At 36.6% G+C, this 19,013-nt stretch overlaps 1 protein-coding gene across 48 annotated transcripts in view; it reads right to left on the bottom strand.

Moving 5' to 3' along the window:
• The window catches only part of CCDC18 (coiled-coil domain containing 18), a 113,079-nt gene that overhangs the window by 70,609 nt on the left and 23,457 nt on the right, over positions 1 to 19,013 (bottom strand). For 27 of the 48 annotated variants that reach the window (XR_015160509.1, XR_015160510.1, XR_015160514.1 and 24 more), the window contains 5 exons: positions 10,572 to 10,668; positions 8,957 to 9,078; positions 7,229 to 7,520; positions 4,064 to 4,188; positions 55 to 212 (listed from right to left, as the gene is read on the bottom strand). Coding sequence is in view for 27 of the 48 variants with exons in the window: in XM_086391215.1 (XP_086247341.1) it covers positions 55 to 212; positions 4,064 to 4,188; positions 7,229 to 7,520; positions 8,957 to 9,078; positions 10,572 to 10,668 (794 nt within the window). In the remaining 21 variants the exon portion in view is untranslated. The remainder of the gene's footprint in view (positions 1 to 54; positions 213 to 4,063; positions 4,189 to 7,228; positions 7,521 to 8,956; positions 9,079 to 10,571; positions 10,669 to 19,013) is intronic. The other 21 variants (XM_086391242.1, XM_086391244.1, XM_086391241.1 and 18 more) reach the window with 5 other exon arrangements.

Here is a 19,013-nt window from a genome sequence, read left to right as displayed (position 1 = left end):
AAAAAACCATCATAAAGAACTCTAATTACAATTTATTAAAAGAATTGAACATACCTACTTGATTACCTAGTTTTACAGGTTCTATTTCTAAACTGTTTAATTTGCGACCTTCTTGGTAGTCATTACAAGCAGTAAGATTGTGAGATAACTGATTTGCAGTCAGGTTTGCCTGAAGCTTCTGAATTTCTGCCTCTTTTATTGCAAGTTTAATCCTGGCACAAAAGAAAATGAACCAAAAAGCATTAGAAAGATTCTGTAAAAATATCACATCCCATTTTTCCCTTTCAAATTAAAAAAATTTTAATTAAAACTCTGATATTAGTCAACTATTGGCCAGGATACAGAAAATCTTACAAACCACTGAATACATTGTAAACAGGTTCAGTTACTTCAGAAACTGGATAGTACCCACCCTGCTGCTGCTGCTGCTGCTAAGTCGCTTCAGTTGTGTCCGACTCTGTGCAACCCCATAGACAGCAGCCCGCCAGGCTCCGCCATCCCTGGGATTCTCCCGGCAAGTACCCACCCTACAACCCAGCAATTCTACTTTTAGAAACATCTGCTAGGGAAACTCTCACATATTATACAGGAAACATGTATATATACCTCACAGCATTATTTTTAACAGACGAAAACTATACATACAGTAAGTCTCCCTCAAGTTGCAAACTTACAAAGATGCGAATGTGCATTCTCATGTCCAATCACAAGTTAGTTGACATGTCTAGTGCACTGTCATGTGTGTGCATCCTCTTACAAGGGGTTGTGCTTTTGTATCCTTTACTGTATAGTACTGAATAGAGTATGGTAGTACATTATCTTTATTTCAAGCTCAGGATGTCCAGAAACAAGTGTAAAAGCAGTGGTGATATCGGTGTTAAGAAGCTCCAAGTGATGATGTTGGAAACAAAAGTGAAAATAATTTAGAGTGGAGTCAAAAAGATGAGAGACATCGCTAGTTCTTGTAACATGAATCGCTCAACCATTGGCACAATTCCAAAGAAAATGGACAGTTATGGAACGGAAGTCCACTGTGCTGATGATGTCAACAATAATATGAAAGAAGCATGGAAAAGTGATGGAAGAGATAGAAAGACTTCTTGGTGTGTGGAGGCCAAGATAAGCATCAGTGTCAAGGCCTGCTCAGTTTAATGCTGATTCAAGAAAAAGCTAAAAGCCTTTATGAAGACTTTAACACAGCAAAAAAAGTGAAAGTGAAGTCACTAAGTTGTGTCTGACTCTTGCTACCCCATGGGCTGTAGCCTACCAGGCTCCTCCATCCATGAGATTTTCCAGGCAAGAGTACTGGAGTGGGTTGCCATTTCCTTCTCCAGAGGATCTTTCTGACCCAGGGATCAAACCCAGGTTTCCCACATTGTAGGCAGACGCTTTACCATCTGAGCCACTATTGGGCACATCTTTAAAAGCCAGTCATGGCTGGCTTCACCAATTCAAGGCTAGAGCCAATTTTCACAAGGTAAAAGTAAGTGGTGAGGCAGTGAATGCAGATATGGTAGCTACCCAGGAATTTCCTGAAATGCTTCTGAGAAATTATTGATGAAGGCATGTATTTACCCAAGATGGTTTTTAATGTGGATGAGACAAGACTGTACTGGAAGAGAATGCCAAACCGAAGTTACGTCAGTGAGGAGGAAATGTTGATGGCAAACTATAAAAGCAGCAAAGGATAGGATAACTATTATTTAGGGGTAACACTTTTAGCGATATGAAGCTGAAGTCTCTCAGTTCATTATTCATAGAACTCAAGAGCCCTTAAAAACATAGCCAAGGGTTCTCTTCCTGTTCTGTGGAAGACTAACCCTAAAGCCTGGGTTATACACACTGTTTTCCAGGATGGTTTTGCTTGGAGAAGGATGTCCATTCAATATTCTTTTGCTGCTTAACAATGCTCCAGGCCATTCCCCATTCATGGGCAGCTATCATCCTAACATCAAAGTAGTGCATCTGCCAACAAACACTACGTTGCTCATCCAACCTAAGGACCAGGGAGTTATAGAGACTTTCAAGAAATATTATTTATGTCAGACTTTTTTCATCAAACAGTAAAGGTGAATGACAAATCAGGAACAACCTTGCTCCAATTTTGGAAGGACTGTAACATAAAAAACAGTGACTATAGGTCATAAGGGTTTCCCTGGAGGCTCAGATAGTAGAGAATCTGCCTGCACTATGGGAGACCTGGGTTTGATCCCTGGGTTGGGACGATCCCCTGGAGAAGGGAATGGGTACCCACTTCAGTATTCTTGTTTGGAGAATTCCATGGACAGAGGAGCCTGGCGGGCTATACTTCATGGGGCTGCAAAGAATTGAACACGATTGAGTGACTAACACTGGGAGTCATTGGATAGGCCATAAAAAACAATGACTTTGCTTGGTGTGACTTAATGGCTGTTATTATGAATGGGGGTTGGAAGAACCTTTGCCCACAGTTTGTTCACAATTTTTGTGGATTTGAGAAGGTGGATGAGGAGTCCAAAGAGGTCTTCAGCAACTTAATGACCAATGACTTTGCTTGGTGTGACTTAATGGCTGTTATTATGAATGGGGGTTGGAAGAACCTTTGCCCACAGTTTGTTCACAATTTTTGTGGATTTGAGAAGGTGGATGAGGAGTCCAAAGAGGTCTTCAGCAACTTAATGACCTCAGCAAGAACCTACAGCTATATCTACAAGAGGACAACTTCACTGAAGACCTGATGGAATTGGAGGCTCAGAGAAAGTACGAGATACAAGGGGAAGAAGAAGTAACTGAAGAACTAAAGAGATTCACGATGCAGGAAATGGCAAGGGAATTTTATTTGGGGAGGCACTGTTAGTTTTTAAGGCACAGGACCCAAATATAGAATAGAACAGAACATGAAGATGGCAGCAGCTGTTCAGAATGCAATCCAGTGCTACTGTGTCATTTATGATGAGAAAAAAAGAGTTACTACCCAGATATCACTGAAACATTTTTTTCAAGAGGTAGAACTGAATCCAGCAAGGAACAAGAACCTGTGCCATCAATGTCAGACATGAGTGAAATTGCAGCTTGCCTTCCATCTTCTATTGCTGATGATCTTTCAACTCTACCATCTCCCACCTCTCCCTCCTTCAGTTAGTAACTCATCTTGCCTGTTCACTTGATACCGACCTCTGTATGCCAACTATTGTACTGTGCTACTGTACTTTTCAAGTTACTGTACTGTAAGATTAAATTTTTTTCTTTTTTGTGTTTGTTTTTTTATGTATTATTTGTGTGAAAAGTATTATAAACCTATTATAGTTTATATATATATAAAATATATATATTATATAACAGATTGTATTAGTTGGGTACCTAGGTTAACTTTGTTGGACTTAAGAACACACTCTTGGAATGGAACTTGACTGTATGTAGGAGACTTACTGTAAGGTAACTATATAAATAAAGGAACAGATAAATTGTGATGAAGTTATAAGATAGACTCTTACACTTCTATTAAAACTAGACTAACAATACTAATCCATCCATTGAACAATCATTCCACCTACCTACCTCAACATGGAAGAATTTTAAAATGATGCTAAGTGAAAAAGCAAAATTACAAACAATATAAAAACAGCATATTTATGCATATGAGTGTAAACATGCACAAATGAACTGAAGAGTAGATACCCAACTCATGATAGCAGATAATTAGGGGGAGAATGGGTCTAGTGTTAAGGATTAAGGGAATTATCCATCCTGTAATGTTTTACTTTTCATTTAAAGAAACAGATTTGAAAAAAAGTATCAAAAAATGTTAAGAAGAATCAACCTTCATCGTGGAAATACCAGTTCAGTTCAGTTCAGTTCAGTCTAACAGTCCTGTCCGACTCTTTGCGACCCCATGGACTACAGCATGTCAGGCTTCCCTGTCTACCACCAATTCCCAGACTTGCTCAAACTCATGTGGAAATATAGATATTTGTTAAAACATTCTCTAGCTTTCTCTGCATATTTTTCAATTTAATCAAAGATCTTAATTCCAATTTTTTAAAAACATTGTATTTGCTACAACTTCAGGATCTGAAAACCATACCTCAATTCCGAAATCACCATTTTATTTGTCTCACAGCAGCCAATATAACTGTCTTGCTTATTTGACAAACTGCTCATCTGGTGCTTAGAAAGAGGTGATTTAAAACCAAATATTTCTCTTTTTAACTGCAAGTTTAAAAACAAAGATATATAAACTTATAATACCTATGACATAATCATTTTTTATGCAGAACTTCAAGTCTGAAAAATTTCATGCACAGAAATAATCTAACAGTCATCAATAGAATATATAAATTTATTACACATTATAAAATATTAATGGGAAAACTATAATAGTTTAATCTCCATTATATAAATCATTATGGAGATATTTCATAACATGGAATGAAAAGCAAGAGAGGCATATATAGAATTTTCAAAAATGCACTAAACTCTATTTTTTTTCCTGGATATATCTATATGGGGCAATATTTAAAATATGGACAAGAAGGATACATATGAATTTCAAAACAGTGGCTACCTCTGGGGAGAGAAGTGAATCGGGATTAACAAAATATATAATGAGGTTTTATCTCCCTAAAAGATTTTATTCTGCAGTAGATATCAAAACATTTCCCAGATTTAGCAAATGTACTACATTGATCTCTGTATGTATGCTGTATGTTCTGAATAGAGAATTTTAAAAATTAGTTATTAAAAGGGCAAGGTAAGCACTTAATGACTACTACCTTCAAACTATAACCAAATCACACTTTTTAGGAATAGAAAAATTTTTCTAAATTCACATTTCCAAACCATGTTATATAGGATATCAAGCATGTATTACCACTTGACTCTCAGAACCACATATCAGGTAATTCTTCATATTAAGTCAAATGAAAGCATCAATTTAAAATGAATGCTACTGTATTTTATTATTACCAAATTTTACAAGTAATCAGTACAATTAAAAATTTAAGCAAATAATCAGCATCCTAGGAAAGTAGATATTTCAGGGGGATGGAAACCAAGAATTCTATGTTCTGGTTTTAATTCTGCCACTCACTAACAGGATAAATTATTTATTTCCTTGGGTACATTTCTTTACCAATAAAATGATGGTATTGAATTGAATGATTACTAAGGCATCTTTCAGCATCCTAAATCCATGACAGTTTAAAACTGATAAAAATGTACCATCCATTCATATGTAAAACCAACCATGACACATTTATCTATACCTTTTCTTCTGATCTCACCTTTATTTTACACCTATCAATAACAAATTTCTGATACAAGTATACTTTTCTTCCTAACCTCATTTATAAATATGGTCATATCTATAACTCAGAGAAAAGGTGGCCACATGCTACCATAAAAACAATTCTAAAAGGTATATGAAAAGCTGTTCAACAGTCAACACGGAAATGAAAATTAAAACCACAATGTGATATCAATTAATACTCATTAATATGGCTGTAATCAAAGACAGACAAGAATAAATGTTGGCTATCACTTCATGGGAAATAGATGGGGAAAGAGTGGAAACAGTGTCAGTCTTTATTTTGGGGGGCTCCAAAGTCACTGCAGATGGTGACTGTAGCCATGAAATTAAAAGACGCTTACTGCTTGGAAGGAAAGTTATGACCAACTTAGATAGCACATTCAAAAGCAGAGATATTACTTTGCCAACAAAGGTCTGTCTAGTCAAGGCTATGGTTTTTCCAGTGGTCATGTATGGATGTGAGAGTTGGACTATGAAGAAAGCTGAGCACCGAAGAATTGATGCTTTTGAACTGTGGTGTTGGAGAAGACTCTTGAGAGTCCCATTGACTGCAAGGAGATCCAACCAGTCCATCCTAAAGGAGATCAGTCCTGGGTATTCATTGGAAGGACTGATGCTAAAGCTGAAACTCCAATACTTTGGCGACCTCATGCGAAGAGTTGACTCATTGGAAAAGACCCTGATGCTGGGAGGGATTGGGGGCAGGAGGAGAAGGGGACGACAGAGGATGAGATGGCTGGATGGCATCACCCACTCGATGCACGATTTTGGGTGAACTCCGGGAGTTGGTGATGGACAGGGAGGCCTGGTGTGCTGAGATTCATGGGGTCACAAAGAGTCGGACAGGACTGAGCGACTGAACTGAACTGAACTGAAGATGCAGAAAAACAGAAATCCTCATATATTGCTGGTGAGAATTAAAGTGGTGCAGCCACTTTGGAAAACAATTTGGCATAAATTTACCACATGACTCAGCAAATCTACTTCTAGGTATCTACTCAAGAGAAATCTGTGGATGGAGACTTGTAAGCAAATGCTCAAAACAGCATCATTTATAACAGTCCAAAAGTGGAAAAAACCCAAACGTCCTCCTATTGGTGAATGAATAAATGTGGCAGATCCATACAAAGGAATAGTATTAAACAACAGAAAGAAATGAAATACTGATACATATCACAATGAAAGATCCTCAAAAACATTAAGAATGCAAAAGACCACATATTGTATAATTCAGTTATATGAAATGTCCAGAAAAGACAAATCTCTAGAGGCAGAAGAGTGGATCCCCTCGGAGTGGGGATGGGTTGTTGTTCAGATGCTAAGTTGTACCCGACCCCATGTCTGTGCAACCCCATGGACTGTGTCCATCAGGCTCCTCTGTCCATGGGATTTTTCAGGCAAGAATACTGGAGTGGGTTGCTATTTCCTTCTCCAGGGTATGACCTCCTGGAGTTTGCTCAAACTTTTGTCCATTGAGTCAATGATGCCATCCAATCATCTCATCCTCTGTGTCCCCTTTCTCCTCCTGCCTTCAATCTTTCACAGCATCACAGTACTGAGACTAATTATAAATGGGCACAAGGGGCCTTTGAGGGATAGAAATATATGAAAACGGGATTGTGATGATTATTTCCATACTTATAGATTTACCTAAAATCATTGAATAGTATACTTAAAATAGGTGAATATTGTGGTATATAAAAGTTCCTTTAATAAAACTGTTTTTAAAAATTTGATGGCATTCTTATACATGGCATAAGAGAGATTGAGACAGGGTAGAACAGTAGAAAGGTAAGTTCAGAAAAGAAAAAAGGATGAGACAGAAAGAACTGATGACTGAAAGCAGGTATATAAGGAAAACAATGGAAGGTAATAAAGCAACAACAAAATCATGATCTCTTATAAAGCACTTAGGTAAAATTTTCCTTGTCACATACTTACAGGCAACTGGGACATAATTTTTTCCAAACTTCTCAGTTCTACCCTCGAACTTTCTATTTCCTGCTGACACAAATCCAGTCTCTCATTCTGTGTTGCAATACGAACTTTTAATTCTCGGTTTTCATTCATTAGAGAAAATTTTTCTCTAAGTATTTCATCTTTGTCCTCTAAGTCACTCTCTAGCTTCAGAATACTTTGTCTAGATTCAGTTAGTTGTGCCATGACTTCTGAATTTTTCACTGCCATGATCCTTAATTTTTCTTTCCCATTATTATTTTCTTCTTTTAACTGCCTATGAAGAAAAAAGCATAAAAATGAAAATTAAACATTCACTTTCAATAATCATGTTAATCAATCTCACTTTTATGATATTTTAAAGCTTAATCCTGAAACCTACTCACATTTACTGAGTGCCTATCTTCTGCATGTTAGGCACTCACAACTTTATGTGGCTGGTACTATTGTTACTCCCTGATTAAAGATAAGGAAAATGAGGCAAAGAAAAATGAAACTTGCCCAGTGTTTCACAGTAATTGGACAGAATAACTCCACTATTTTGGAGGCATTTCAGCTCCCTTTTAAAAGGTGTACGACAGGAGAGTAACTCTAAAGTCCTAACACGATATTTTGCAGCATCAAGTTTTAGAAAGTATAAGGAAAAATCATGAACTATTAGCCACAACTCTAAAAGGTAAAATCTAATTAACTATTAATAAGATTATTATCAGCATTATTTTTTAATATATATAAACACGTCAAACATTAGAACAACCTAATTTTAGAACTGTAACTGAATTTCATCAGTTCCCTTTTTCACATTTTTTACATCTTGAAATTACAATGTTAAACTAGGTGATTTCTCCTAATCTGAAGAATATATATTCTACTAACTAGCTGATGTGGCCACATTACAAGGACATTCAGTTCAGTTCAGTCGCTCAGTTGTGTCCGACTCTTTGTGACCCCATGAATCAGCACGCCAAGCCTCCCTGTCCACCACCAACTCCTGGAGTTCACTCAAACTTATCTCCATAGGGTTGGTGACGCCATCCAGCCATCTCATCCTCTGTCGTCCCCTTCTCCTCCTGCCCCCAATCCCTCCCAGCATCAGGGTCTTTTCCAATGAGTCAACTCTTCGCATGAGGTCGCCAAAGTATTGGAGTTTCAGCTTTAGCATCAGTCCTTCCAATGAATACCCAGGACTGATCTCCTTTAGGATGGACTGGTTGGATCTCCTTGCAGTCAATGGGACTCTCAAGAGTCTTCTCCAACACCACAGTTTAAAAGTATCAATTCTTTAGCACTCAGCTTTCTTCACAGTCCAACTCTCACATCCATATATGACCACTGGAAAAACCATAACCTTGACTAGACAGACCTTTGTTGGCAAAGTAATGTCTCTGCTTTCTAATATGCTATCTAGGTTGGTCATAACTTCCCTTCCAAAGACATTAGGTCTCTGTAAATTTTTTCTATATGTATGCAAGACAAAATGTTGATCATACTACTCTATTTAAGTATGTTAACATCAACACACGTTTTATTCATTGATAACCTGAACCTTATAAGTAGAAAACAATCTTAGTTATGAATGCCTATCTTTCTAGATAATTTAAAGCCATAATTACAGAATACAAAATATTCTATTTTCAAATGTTTCAGGTTTTACTCTGCTGCTACTTCTACTTCCACACAAAAAAATCCTTTTTCTATAATAGGATACTGTACCTTAATTTCTCTTTTAGAATTTCAAGTTCATTTTTATACAGACCACACTTTTCCTGTAGCCTTTTATTTTCTTTTTCACAATTAATTAGATTTTTCTCTAATATTTCTTCTTCAGCTTGAACCTAAAACAATAATCTGTTTTAAGTCAACATACTAATGTGGTCATAAGTTTTAGCCATTTCAAATGCGTGCTTTCAGAAAAAAACAGGAGAATGGAGTAAGTACTCCACAAGTTTAAGTCCCCAGCCTTGTAGTGAAAGGAAGAAAGTGAACTTCTAGCAATAAAGAACAGAGAGGGGGAATATTAACACCTATCCATAAATAGTTAACAACTTCAAGAGAGGGACAATAGCACTATTACCTATAAGCAGAATTGTTCTGGTCTTACCTGGACAAGGAAAGCAACTTGACAAGGCAAGCTACATTGTTACTAAAAGCTAATGTTACTAACTTTAGTAACATTAAGTTACAAAAGGCAAATGTTCCAGAGAAGCAATTTTTGAAATTTTAGCCACAGAATACTTCCAATGGAATCACAGCCCCAAACTTAAAAGATATAAAAAGTCAAGCAGCCAGATTTGAGGAGTGAGAGTAGAGGACTGGACAGATTAGCCCCAATTCCTTTGTTAGATTCTAGGGCTATGCTGAGCAGTTGTGAAATCAACCATCCTGAGGAGACATGTGAAAAAACTCATCTCTTCCATTTTCCTCTCTTTGGTCCTCCCTCTCGAGGAGGATATTCTTCATACTAAGGATTCTACCTCCCCCTCCAGATTACCTTATTAAAAATTCCCTGGCAGTTCTGTGGTTAGGAGTCCATGATATCTCTGCCAAGAGGCCTGGGTTCAACCCCTGGTCGGGGAACTGAGATCCCACAAGCCATGTGGTGTGGCCAAAAAAAAAAAATCCTTTCTACGGTATTTCTTTCCCAAAGGGACCTTTTCCAAGGCTTTCAAAACAGTGATCTTATTAATTCACACTTAAAACTTCAGAATCTAATGGAATCTTAATTCTTTTAATTGTTAATATTTCTTCCCTTTCTACCTTTCTTTGAACAGAATTTATAAATATTAGTTAAGGATATAAAGAATTTTTCTGAATGTCCAACATGGGCTCCCTCCAAACAGGTTTATTGTCATGTGGTATTACTTGAATATATTCAATGAACATAATTAAACCCTATATTACTATGTAGAACCTGTTCAAGGGACCTTCCTCTGAGACAGAAGTGGAGCCCCTCTCAGGGTGTTATACCTAGAGAGACCAATTAAAGGCTACATAATCTACTCTGCCTTCATTTTCACTGAGGTAATGGCAACAAATTTCCTGCTTTTACTTCTATAGCTCCAAACTATTCACTCATCTCATCTTTCTCTATATTTTGTTTGTTCTCTTATCTCCATTCTTTTCCTTCTTTGGATAAGAAAGTTAATGCTCATTATAAGACTGTAAATATTATATTAACTAATCATTATACATTCTTTATTTCAATTATTATGAGTGAGATCATAAAAATTACTCCTTGCTTTAACTATAAATAAAGATATTCTATGTCTATCTTTATTTTCAGAATACAGACAATACAAAACACTGAATTTGCACAATTGCCTCTTACCTTTTCCAGTTTTTCAGCCACTTTTTCTTTATAATGTTGGAAAGCTTTACTTAGCTCTTCAGCATTATATAGTGCTTCATTCCTTTGTCGTTCAGCTCTAAAATTAAAAAACGGATAATTAATAAAAGTAAAGAATGCTCTGTACTTGTGTACTTAAGTTCCAAAGTAACCTGTATTTAATTATAAGGAATAATTAGAGAGAAGCAGATTTCTCTGTTAAAAAAAATGAGTATAAGACTTAAAATGAAAAATGAAGATTAGACTACAATAATTTCATCAATATAAGATATCTACACGAAAAACAAAACAGAACATAAAATACTTATAAACTTTGAAACATTTTTATGTGTTGGCAATTTTTTTTCCTATCTGGAAAAGAGAGATTAGGAAGTAGCCTGAGGCTGTATGATAGATCTCAAAATTCAGGTATTACAGAAACAGTCCATGGTCTAGTATATTAAAAATACTCAGTAAATCTTGTGATCTTTGCAAAGGCCAAGTAATTTTTAAAAATGTATTTCAAATGACAGTAACTTCTACTGATATAAGATACAAAATCTTAACAACAAAATCCAACCACCGACAACCACGTTGTCTCACCTCTCAGTTGATTCTGACCTTTCCTCATATCTCTCACACTGAACTGAGACTACTGGGCTGGCATTTGGTCAATTTCACACCCATATCTAAAATTTTTTCTATATTCAAACCTATTTTTAATCCCATTATTTTAAAGTTAGCCACTCTTCTCTTATCCAAAGTGAATTCCTTTGTCTATACTCTAGATCTTAGTTCTTCCCTTTCAGGAACTTTTATTTTTATATTTTCAGAGTCTTCTCTATGGGCTTACAAATTCGAGTCAAAGTATCTCACAGGAGTTTCCCGATAGCCCAATGGTTAAGATTCTGTGTTTCCAATGCCAGAGGGCACGAGTTTGATCTCTTGTTGGAGGAACTAAGATCCCACATGCCACACGGCATGGCCAAAAAAATATTTTAAAAGATAAAATGTGTTTTCTAAAATAGAGAGAAAAAATAAAGTATCTCTTACTTCCTGAATATAAGAGGTTCTTAAATTTGGAGAGCAACTGCAGATTATCTGAGCTATCTACTTAGATCAAAGTTTCAGATTTAAAAAAAAGGGGGCATTTATTTGAAAATCTAAGAGAATATATTCTATTCCTTCATTGATATAGCTAGAATTCAGAGAGCAAAGGATACCTGCAGCATTTCTCAAACAAAAACCTTCACAGATATGTGCTTTCCTCTGTCATCTTTCAAGCCAAACTTATCCACTTTATACTTAACTACTCTTCCTTACCAACAATTTCTTTAAAAAGGGTTTAACATTTTCAGCCACACAGAAAAGAATGGATAAATAAACCCATGTATTCTCAACCCAACTTTTATGAATCTTAAACTCTTCACTGTTTTTATTTAATGTAGCCTTTATCTTAAGCAAAGAAAATATCACAGACATTAGAGTTGACAATCCTGTGTATTCCCCTCCAAATCCCATTACCCTGACTTCTACCACAGAGGTAACACTAGTCTAACTTTTTATTATTATACATTTTGTATATTCATAGGTTAACCAAAAAAACCACAAACAATACATCACAGCTTATCTATTTGAAGAGGCACACTGTTTTCACATTTTTAACACCTCTTAAACTGGTAGGTTATTTTAATTCTGATGGCATACCATAGTTTCATGGTGGTATTTTTTAATGATTACTAAAATAACCGACTCAATGGACATGAGTTTGGGTGAACTCCGGGAGTTGGAGATGGACAGGGAGGCCTGGCGTGCTGCAATTCATGGGGTCGCAAAGAGTCGGATGCAACTGAGCGACTGAACTGAACTGAAAATAACGGTACACCTTAAAATCTGTGTAATCTTACATTCAATGAAGGACTGTACTTTCTTTTCCATGTTTCTTTTAAATTTATTTTTATCTGGAGGATAACTGCTTTATAATATTGTGTTGGTTTCTGCCATACACCAACCTGAATCAGCCATAGGTATACATATGTCCCTTCCCTCCAGAATCTCCCTCCCACCTGCCACCCCATCCCTTCTAGGCTTTTTTCCATGTTTTTAATACTTCATATGAATGGTACCACAATGTATATATACGTCCTTCTACAGACTACTTTTATTAATTATCATTAAGATCTGTGTATGTTCACCCCTGTGACTATAGTTCATTTTTAAATAAATCTACTATATACTATTGTGTGGTATAAAAATAGTATAATTTGTTCATCCATTTTTTTAGTTGCTAGGCACTAAGGTTGTTTCCAGTTAATACAGTATTGCAATGAACATCTGTGGTGCGTAGCTCCTTGGCAATAGGTATGAGAGTTTGTTGAAACCTAAGCACACTGGAGGCCCACGTGTGTGATAAGTCAGTTCAGTTGTGTCCGACTCTTTGCACCCTATGGACTGTAGCCTGTCAGGCTCCTCTGTCTGCAATTACTCAGCCTGTGCACCTACAGACTGTGCACCTAGAGCCTGTGTGTAGAAACAAGAGAAGGCACCACAATGAGAAGCCTACACACTGCGACTAGAATAGCCCCCACCCTGTTCTCCGCAAACTAGAGACAGTTGCCTTGCAGCAACGAAGATCCAGCACAACCAAAAATATAAATAATTTTTTAAACCTTCTTAGTATTAAAAGAAAAAAAAGTAGGTGCCCAAAATCAGAAAATGAGAGGTTAAGTAACTTGCCCAAGATCTCACAGATTACTTGAAACGTAACTTGTTTCCATAATCTTTCTAAATAACCACTTTACACTACTATATCTGGCATGGTATTCAATTCCCTGGGGCCTAGAGTCAGTTACTTGGGTTCAAATTCTCCCTCTACCACTTTCTAATGGGGTGACTTTAACTTCTAATTCGGTTTCCTCATCTATTTATGCAGAGTATTATCAATCTCATATGACAGTATGAGAAATAAGTAAGTTACACACCAGAAGCACTTAGAAGCATTTATACACAATAAATGTTCAGTAAGTTACTGTAGTTACTATCAAATTTAAAACTTTTGCCAATCAATTAAATAACAGTGTGAAATGACTGTAGCTTTATAAACTTACTATAATTTTAATTTACATTTTTGATAACAGTAAGGTTAAGCAACTTTCATGTTTCATTAGCCATTTGAACTTCCTATCCTTTATCTCTTCAGAATCTTTGTCTTTTATTACTGTATATCCCCTACCCCATGCCATCCCTCTTGCCTCCTGAGAAACCTGTATGCGAGTCAAGAAGCAACAGTTAGAACCTTACATGGAACAATTGACCAGTTTAAAATTGGGAAAGGAGTATTACAAGGCTGTATATTGTCATCCTGCTTATTAAACATATGCAGAATATATCATGCGAAATGCTGGGCTAGATGAGTTACAAGCTGGAGTCAAGACTGCTGAGACTATCAATAACCTTAGATATGCAGATGACACCACCCTTATGCAGAAAGCAAAGAGGAACTAAAGAGCTTCTTGATGAGGGTGAAAGAGAAGAGTGAAAAAGCTGGCTTAAGACTCAACATTTAAAAAAAACTAAGATCATGGCACCTGGCTCAATCACTTCATGGAAAATAGAAGGGGAAATAGTAGAAGCAGTGGCAGATTTCCTCTTCTCGGGCTCCAAAATCACTGCAGATGGTGACTGCAGCCATGAAATTAGAAGCTGCTTGCTTCTTAAAAGGAAAACTATGACAAACCTAGGCACCATATTTAAAAAGCAAAGACATCATTTTGCCGACAACGGTCCGTATAGTCAAAGCTGTGATCTTTCCGACAGTCATGCAGGGATGTGACAGTTGGACAATAAAATAGGCTGAGCGCTGAAGAATTTATGCTTTTGAACTGTGGTGCTGGAGAAGACTCTGAAGAATCCCTTGGACTGCAAGGAGATCAAACCAGTCAGTCCTAAAGAAAATCAACCCTGAACATTCATTGGAAAGACTGAAGCTGAAGCTCCAATACTTTGGCCACCTGATGCGAAGAGCCGACTCACTGGAAAAGACCCTGATGCTGGGAAAGATAGAAGGCAAAAGAAGAAGAGGGTGGCAGAGGATGAGACGGTTGGATAGAATCACTGATTCAAAGAAAGTGAACTTGGGCAAACGCCAGTAGATAGTGAGGGAGGCCTGGCATGCTGCACTAAGACATGACTTAGTGTCGGAACAACAGCAATCTCTTCCTGTAATGTTTATGTTTTCTGGCTTTCATTTTAAAACATCCTTCCCTACCGTGATACAACATAGAAAAGATTCCCTTATATTTTTTCTAATAGTTCTCCTTTTCACAATTGGGCCTTTAATACATCTGGAATTTTTTTTTAATGCAGGTATTGTATGAGCAATCTATTTTAATTTTTTAATCAATAATCAATTCATCCAGCATCATTTTCTGAAGTTTTTGTTTTTAAAATTTTAAATCAGTAACCCCTTAATGTGGATTTTTGTCAATTTGCTACCACTGCTTTATGTCTATCATTTGAGAGATATTTTTGCACTGAACTATATATTCTGGAGTAATTAATAAACTTCAGTCCTAAATACTTCAGCACATGTCTTCTAAGAATATGAAGATTGTTTCATATAACCATAAGTAACTATCAAATTTAAGAAATCTAAAATTGATACTATGTTGTTACTCAGTCACTAAGTCTGTCCCACTCTTTGCGACCCCAGGAAATGAAGCATGCCTAGCTTCCCTATCTTTCCCTATCTCCCTATCTCCTGGAGTTTGCTCAAACTTATGTGCAATGAGTCAGTGATGCCATCCAATCATCTCATATTCTGTTGCCCACTTCTCCTCCTGCTTCCCCAGAATCAGGGTCTTTTCTAAAGAGTTATCTCTTCACATCATATAGCCAGAGTATTGGAGCTTAAGCAACAGTCCTTCCAATGAATATTCAGGGTTGATTTCCTTTAGAACTGATTGATTTGATCTCCTTACTGTCCAAGAGACTCTCAAGAGTCTTCTCCAGCACCACAATTTGAAAGTATCAATTCTTCGGTGCTTAGCCTTCTTTATGGTCCAACTATATATAAATGTTATTAATTATTCCAATCATTTCTTTATGGAATTTTCTTTTTTCTGATCCAGGATCACTTATTGCTTTAAGTTATCATGTCTCTTTAGTCTTAATCTGGAACATCTTCTCAGTTTTTCTTAGTCCTTCATGACTCTGACATTTTTCAAGAATAAACAGTTGTTTTACAGAAGACTAAGTTGAGCTTGTCTGATGTTTCCTCATAACTAGTTTCAGGCTATTCATTCTTGAGAGGCACACCACATAACTGGTGCTATACCCTTCTCACTATATCACAAATGAAACACTTGATGTCAGTTTGTCCAGTACCTAAATTATTGATTCATCCATCCTTTGTCCTGATTTGTAATGCCACTTATTACATAACAAGATTTCACCATATGTGTTTTTGCTTAAGGGTCTTTGTCCTGTACGACTAACCTTCTGTTTATACCTATACCAATATCGAGTTTCCCAGGTGGCACTAGTGGTAAAGAACTTGACTGCCAATGCAGGAAACATAATGAGATAGGGATTCAATTCCTGGATTGGGAAGATCCCCTGGAGGAGGGTATGGCAACCCATTCTAGTATTCTTGCCTGGAGAATCCCATGGACAGTAGCCATGGAGCCTGGGGGGCTACAGTCCATAGGTTCACAAAGAGTCGGACACAACTGAAGTGTCTTAGCAAGCACACATATACAAATATCATATTGACTTAATTAGTATAACTTTAGAAGTCTTGCTTATCTATAGACATGTTCTCTGCCTTGGCCTACAGCTTCGAAAGTGCCTTATTTGTCCTTGAACTTTGGTTCTTCCACACAATTTTTAGGGTCGGTTCATTAACTTTTATCAAAACTTGTTAGGATATTGGTTGGTATTGTACTGAACATATAAATTATTGGGAGAAAACTGATACCTTTATGTTGGGTTCCCTTACAGAAAAATGGTATATACCTCATTAGTTAGATCTTCTCTTAAGACTTTCAAAGAAGTTTTATTATTTTCTCCATTGTATTATCATTTTAGTCTGATGTTTTGACATCTGTTGTCTTACTGACCCTATGAACACTGGCCCTCCCAGCACTAGCCAATTCTCAGTGGTTAGTAGACTATGCACGTGGGGGTGCACCTTTCATATACAAACTAAGCAACCCAGAGCCTACCCTCCATTCCTCTATCTGGCTGTCACACTCCAGGCCAATAGTCTCCTGTCCTAATCACCCCAGGACCAGGTATCAGACAACTCAAGACAGCCTTACATGCCAGCTTACTGAGATTATTCATACTAGCCAATCTGAAGGTTGAATACTCAACCTCAACCATTTCTTCCCACAGAAATCACAGTAAAATCTCTTGTTCATGTTTTTCTCCCTACTCCCTCTGTCTTCTAAACACCTTCATACTTAAACTTCCCTGTATGATCCCCTCTACATGACATGTCATGTCTCCTATTTCTAGTAATTTGAGTATAAAAACTTCCTTCAGGATAGCCATTTCCATGTCTGTGTATCTTGCCATACCTGATTAAAACAAATATTGAGCACATTTTTAAACTTCCATTAAGACTGTACCTATTCTTCTGTAGATTTTTTTACATTTAACATATAGTTTCTATTTTATTTTAATTTTTCATTAAAATAAAAGTGCTCATCTTAAGTGAATGAATTTGTATATAAATGTTGTTTTTTCAGTATTAAATCATCTCCAACTCTTTGGGACCCATGGACTATAGCATGTCAGGCTCCTCTGTCTTCCACTATCTCCCAGAGTTTGCTCAAATTCATGTCCAATGAGTCACTGATGCTATCTAACCCTCTCATCTTCTGCCACCCTCTTCTTTTGCCTTCAATCTTTCCCAGCATCAGGATCTTCTCCAATGAGTTGGCTCTTCGGATTAGGTGGCCAAAGTACTGCAGCTTCAGCTACAGTCCTTTCAGTGAATATTTAGGTTGATTTTCTTTAGGATTGATTCACAATTCAAAAGCATCAATTCTTACCTATGTACCCACATAACTACTATCCAGATCAAATACAGAACATTTCTAGCACCCAAAAAGCTTCCATATGCACCCTCTCAGTCAATACTTTTTATTCAAAATGGTAAGCACTATTTGGACTTTTAACATCACATTCATTTTGCCCATTTTTGATTTCCTAAGTAAATACACAGTATTCTTTTGCATCTGGCTTCCTTTGCTTAACATTATATCTGTGTTATCTCTGTTGTTAAACAGCTATAGTTGATATTTTTCACTAATGCATATATTTCATAATGTGAATATATTTATTGATTCTACTATTAATGAACACTTAGTTATTATGAATACAGCTACTTTGAGCACCCTTGCACATATTTTTGATAGATATAGGCCTTCACTTCTGTTAGAATGGATTCTGGATCATAGGGTGACTTACATTTAAATTTAGTAGACATTGGTAAACAGTTTTCCAAACTGGTCTATGAATTTATACTCCTGCTAGAAATATATTAAAATTCAGTTGCTCTACAGCATTAAAAACTTGATACTGTGAGTCTTTTTCATTTTAGCTACTGTGAGCCATAATGGAAATGTTTCTTCTAATCATCATCATTTTTTAAATTAATTTTTTATTGAAGGATAATTGCTTTACAGAATTTTGCTGTTTTCTGTCAAACCTCAACATGAATCAGCCTATATGATATAGGTATACATATATCCCCTCCCTTTTGAAACTCCCTCCTGTCTCCCTTCCCACCCCACCCCTCTAGGTTGATACAAAGTCATGTTTGAGTTTCCTGAGCCATACAGCAAATTCCCATTGACTATCTATTTTACATATGGTAATATAAGTTTCCATGTTACTCTTTCCATTTATCTCACCCTCTCCTCCCCTCTCCCCATGTCAGTAAGTCTGTTCTCTGTCTGCTTTTCCACTGTTGTCCTGTAAATAAATTCTTCAGTACCATTTTTCTAGATGAAAGAATTGTACACAGAAAACTATAAGACACTAATGAAAGAAATCAAAGATGACATAAGCAGATGGAGGGATTTCCATGTTCCTTGGTAGGAAGAACCAATATTGTGAAAATGACTATACTACCAAACACAATCTACAGATTCAATGCAATCCCTATCAAAATACCAATGGCATTTTTCACAGAACTAGAACAAAAAATTTCACAAGTTATATGGAAACACAGAAGACCCTGAACAGCAAAAGCAGTCTTGAGAAAGAAGAATGGAGCTGGAGGAATCAAGCTTCCTGACTTCAGGTTATACTACAGAGCTACAGTCATCAAGACAGTATGGTACTGGCACAAAAACAGAAATATAGAGCAATGGAACAAGATAGAAAGCCCAGAAATAAACCCATGCACCTATGGGTACCTTATTTTTGACAAAG

The sequence above is a fragment of the Bos grunniens genome, chromosome 3 (assembly GCF_055505025.1).
Source record: "Bos grunniens cultivar Pamir isolate PY7600 chromosome 3, Bosgru_T2T1.0, whole genome shotgun sequence".
In the NCBI taxonomy this organism is placed as follows: Eukaryota; Metazoa; Chordata; class Mammalia; order Artiodactyla; family Bovidae; genus Bos; species Bos grunniens.
This window is presented reverse-complemented; position numbering and strand designations above follow the sequence as displayed.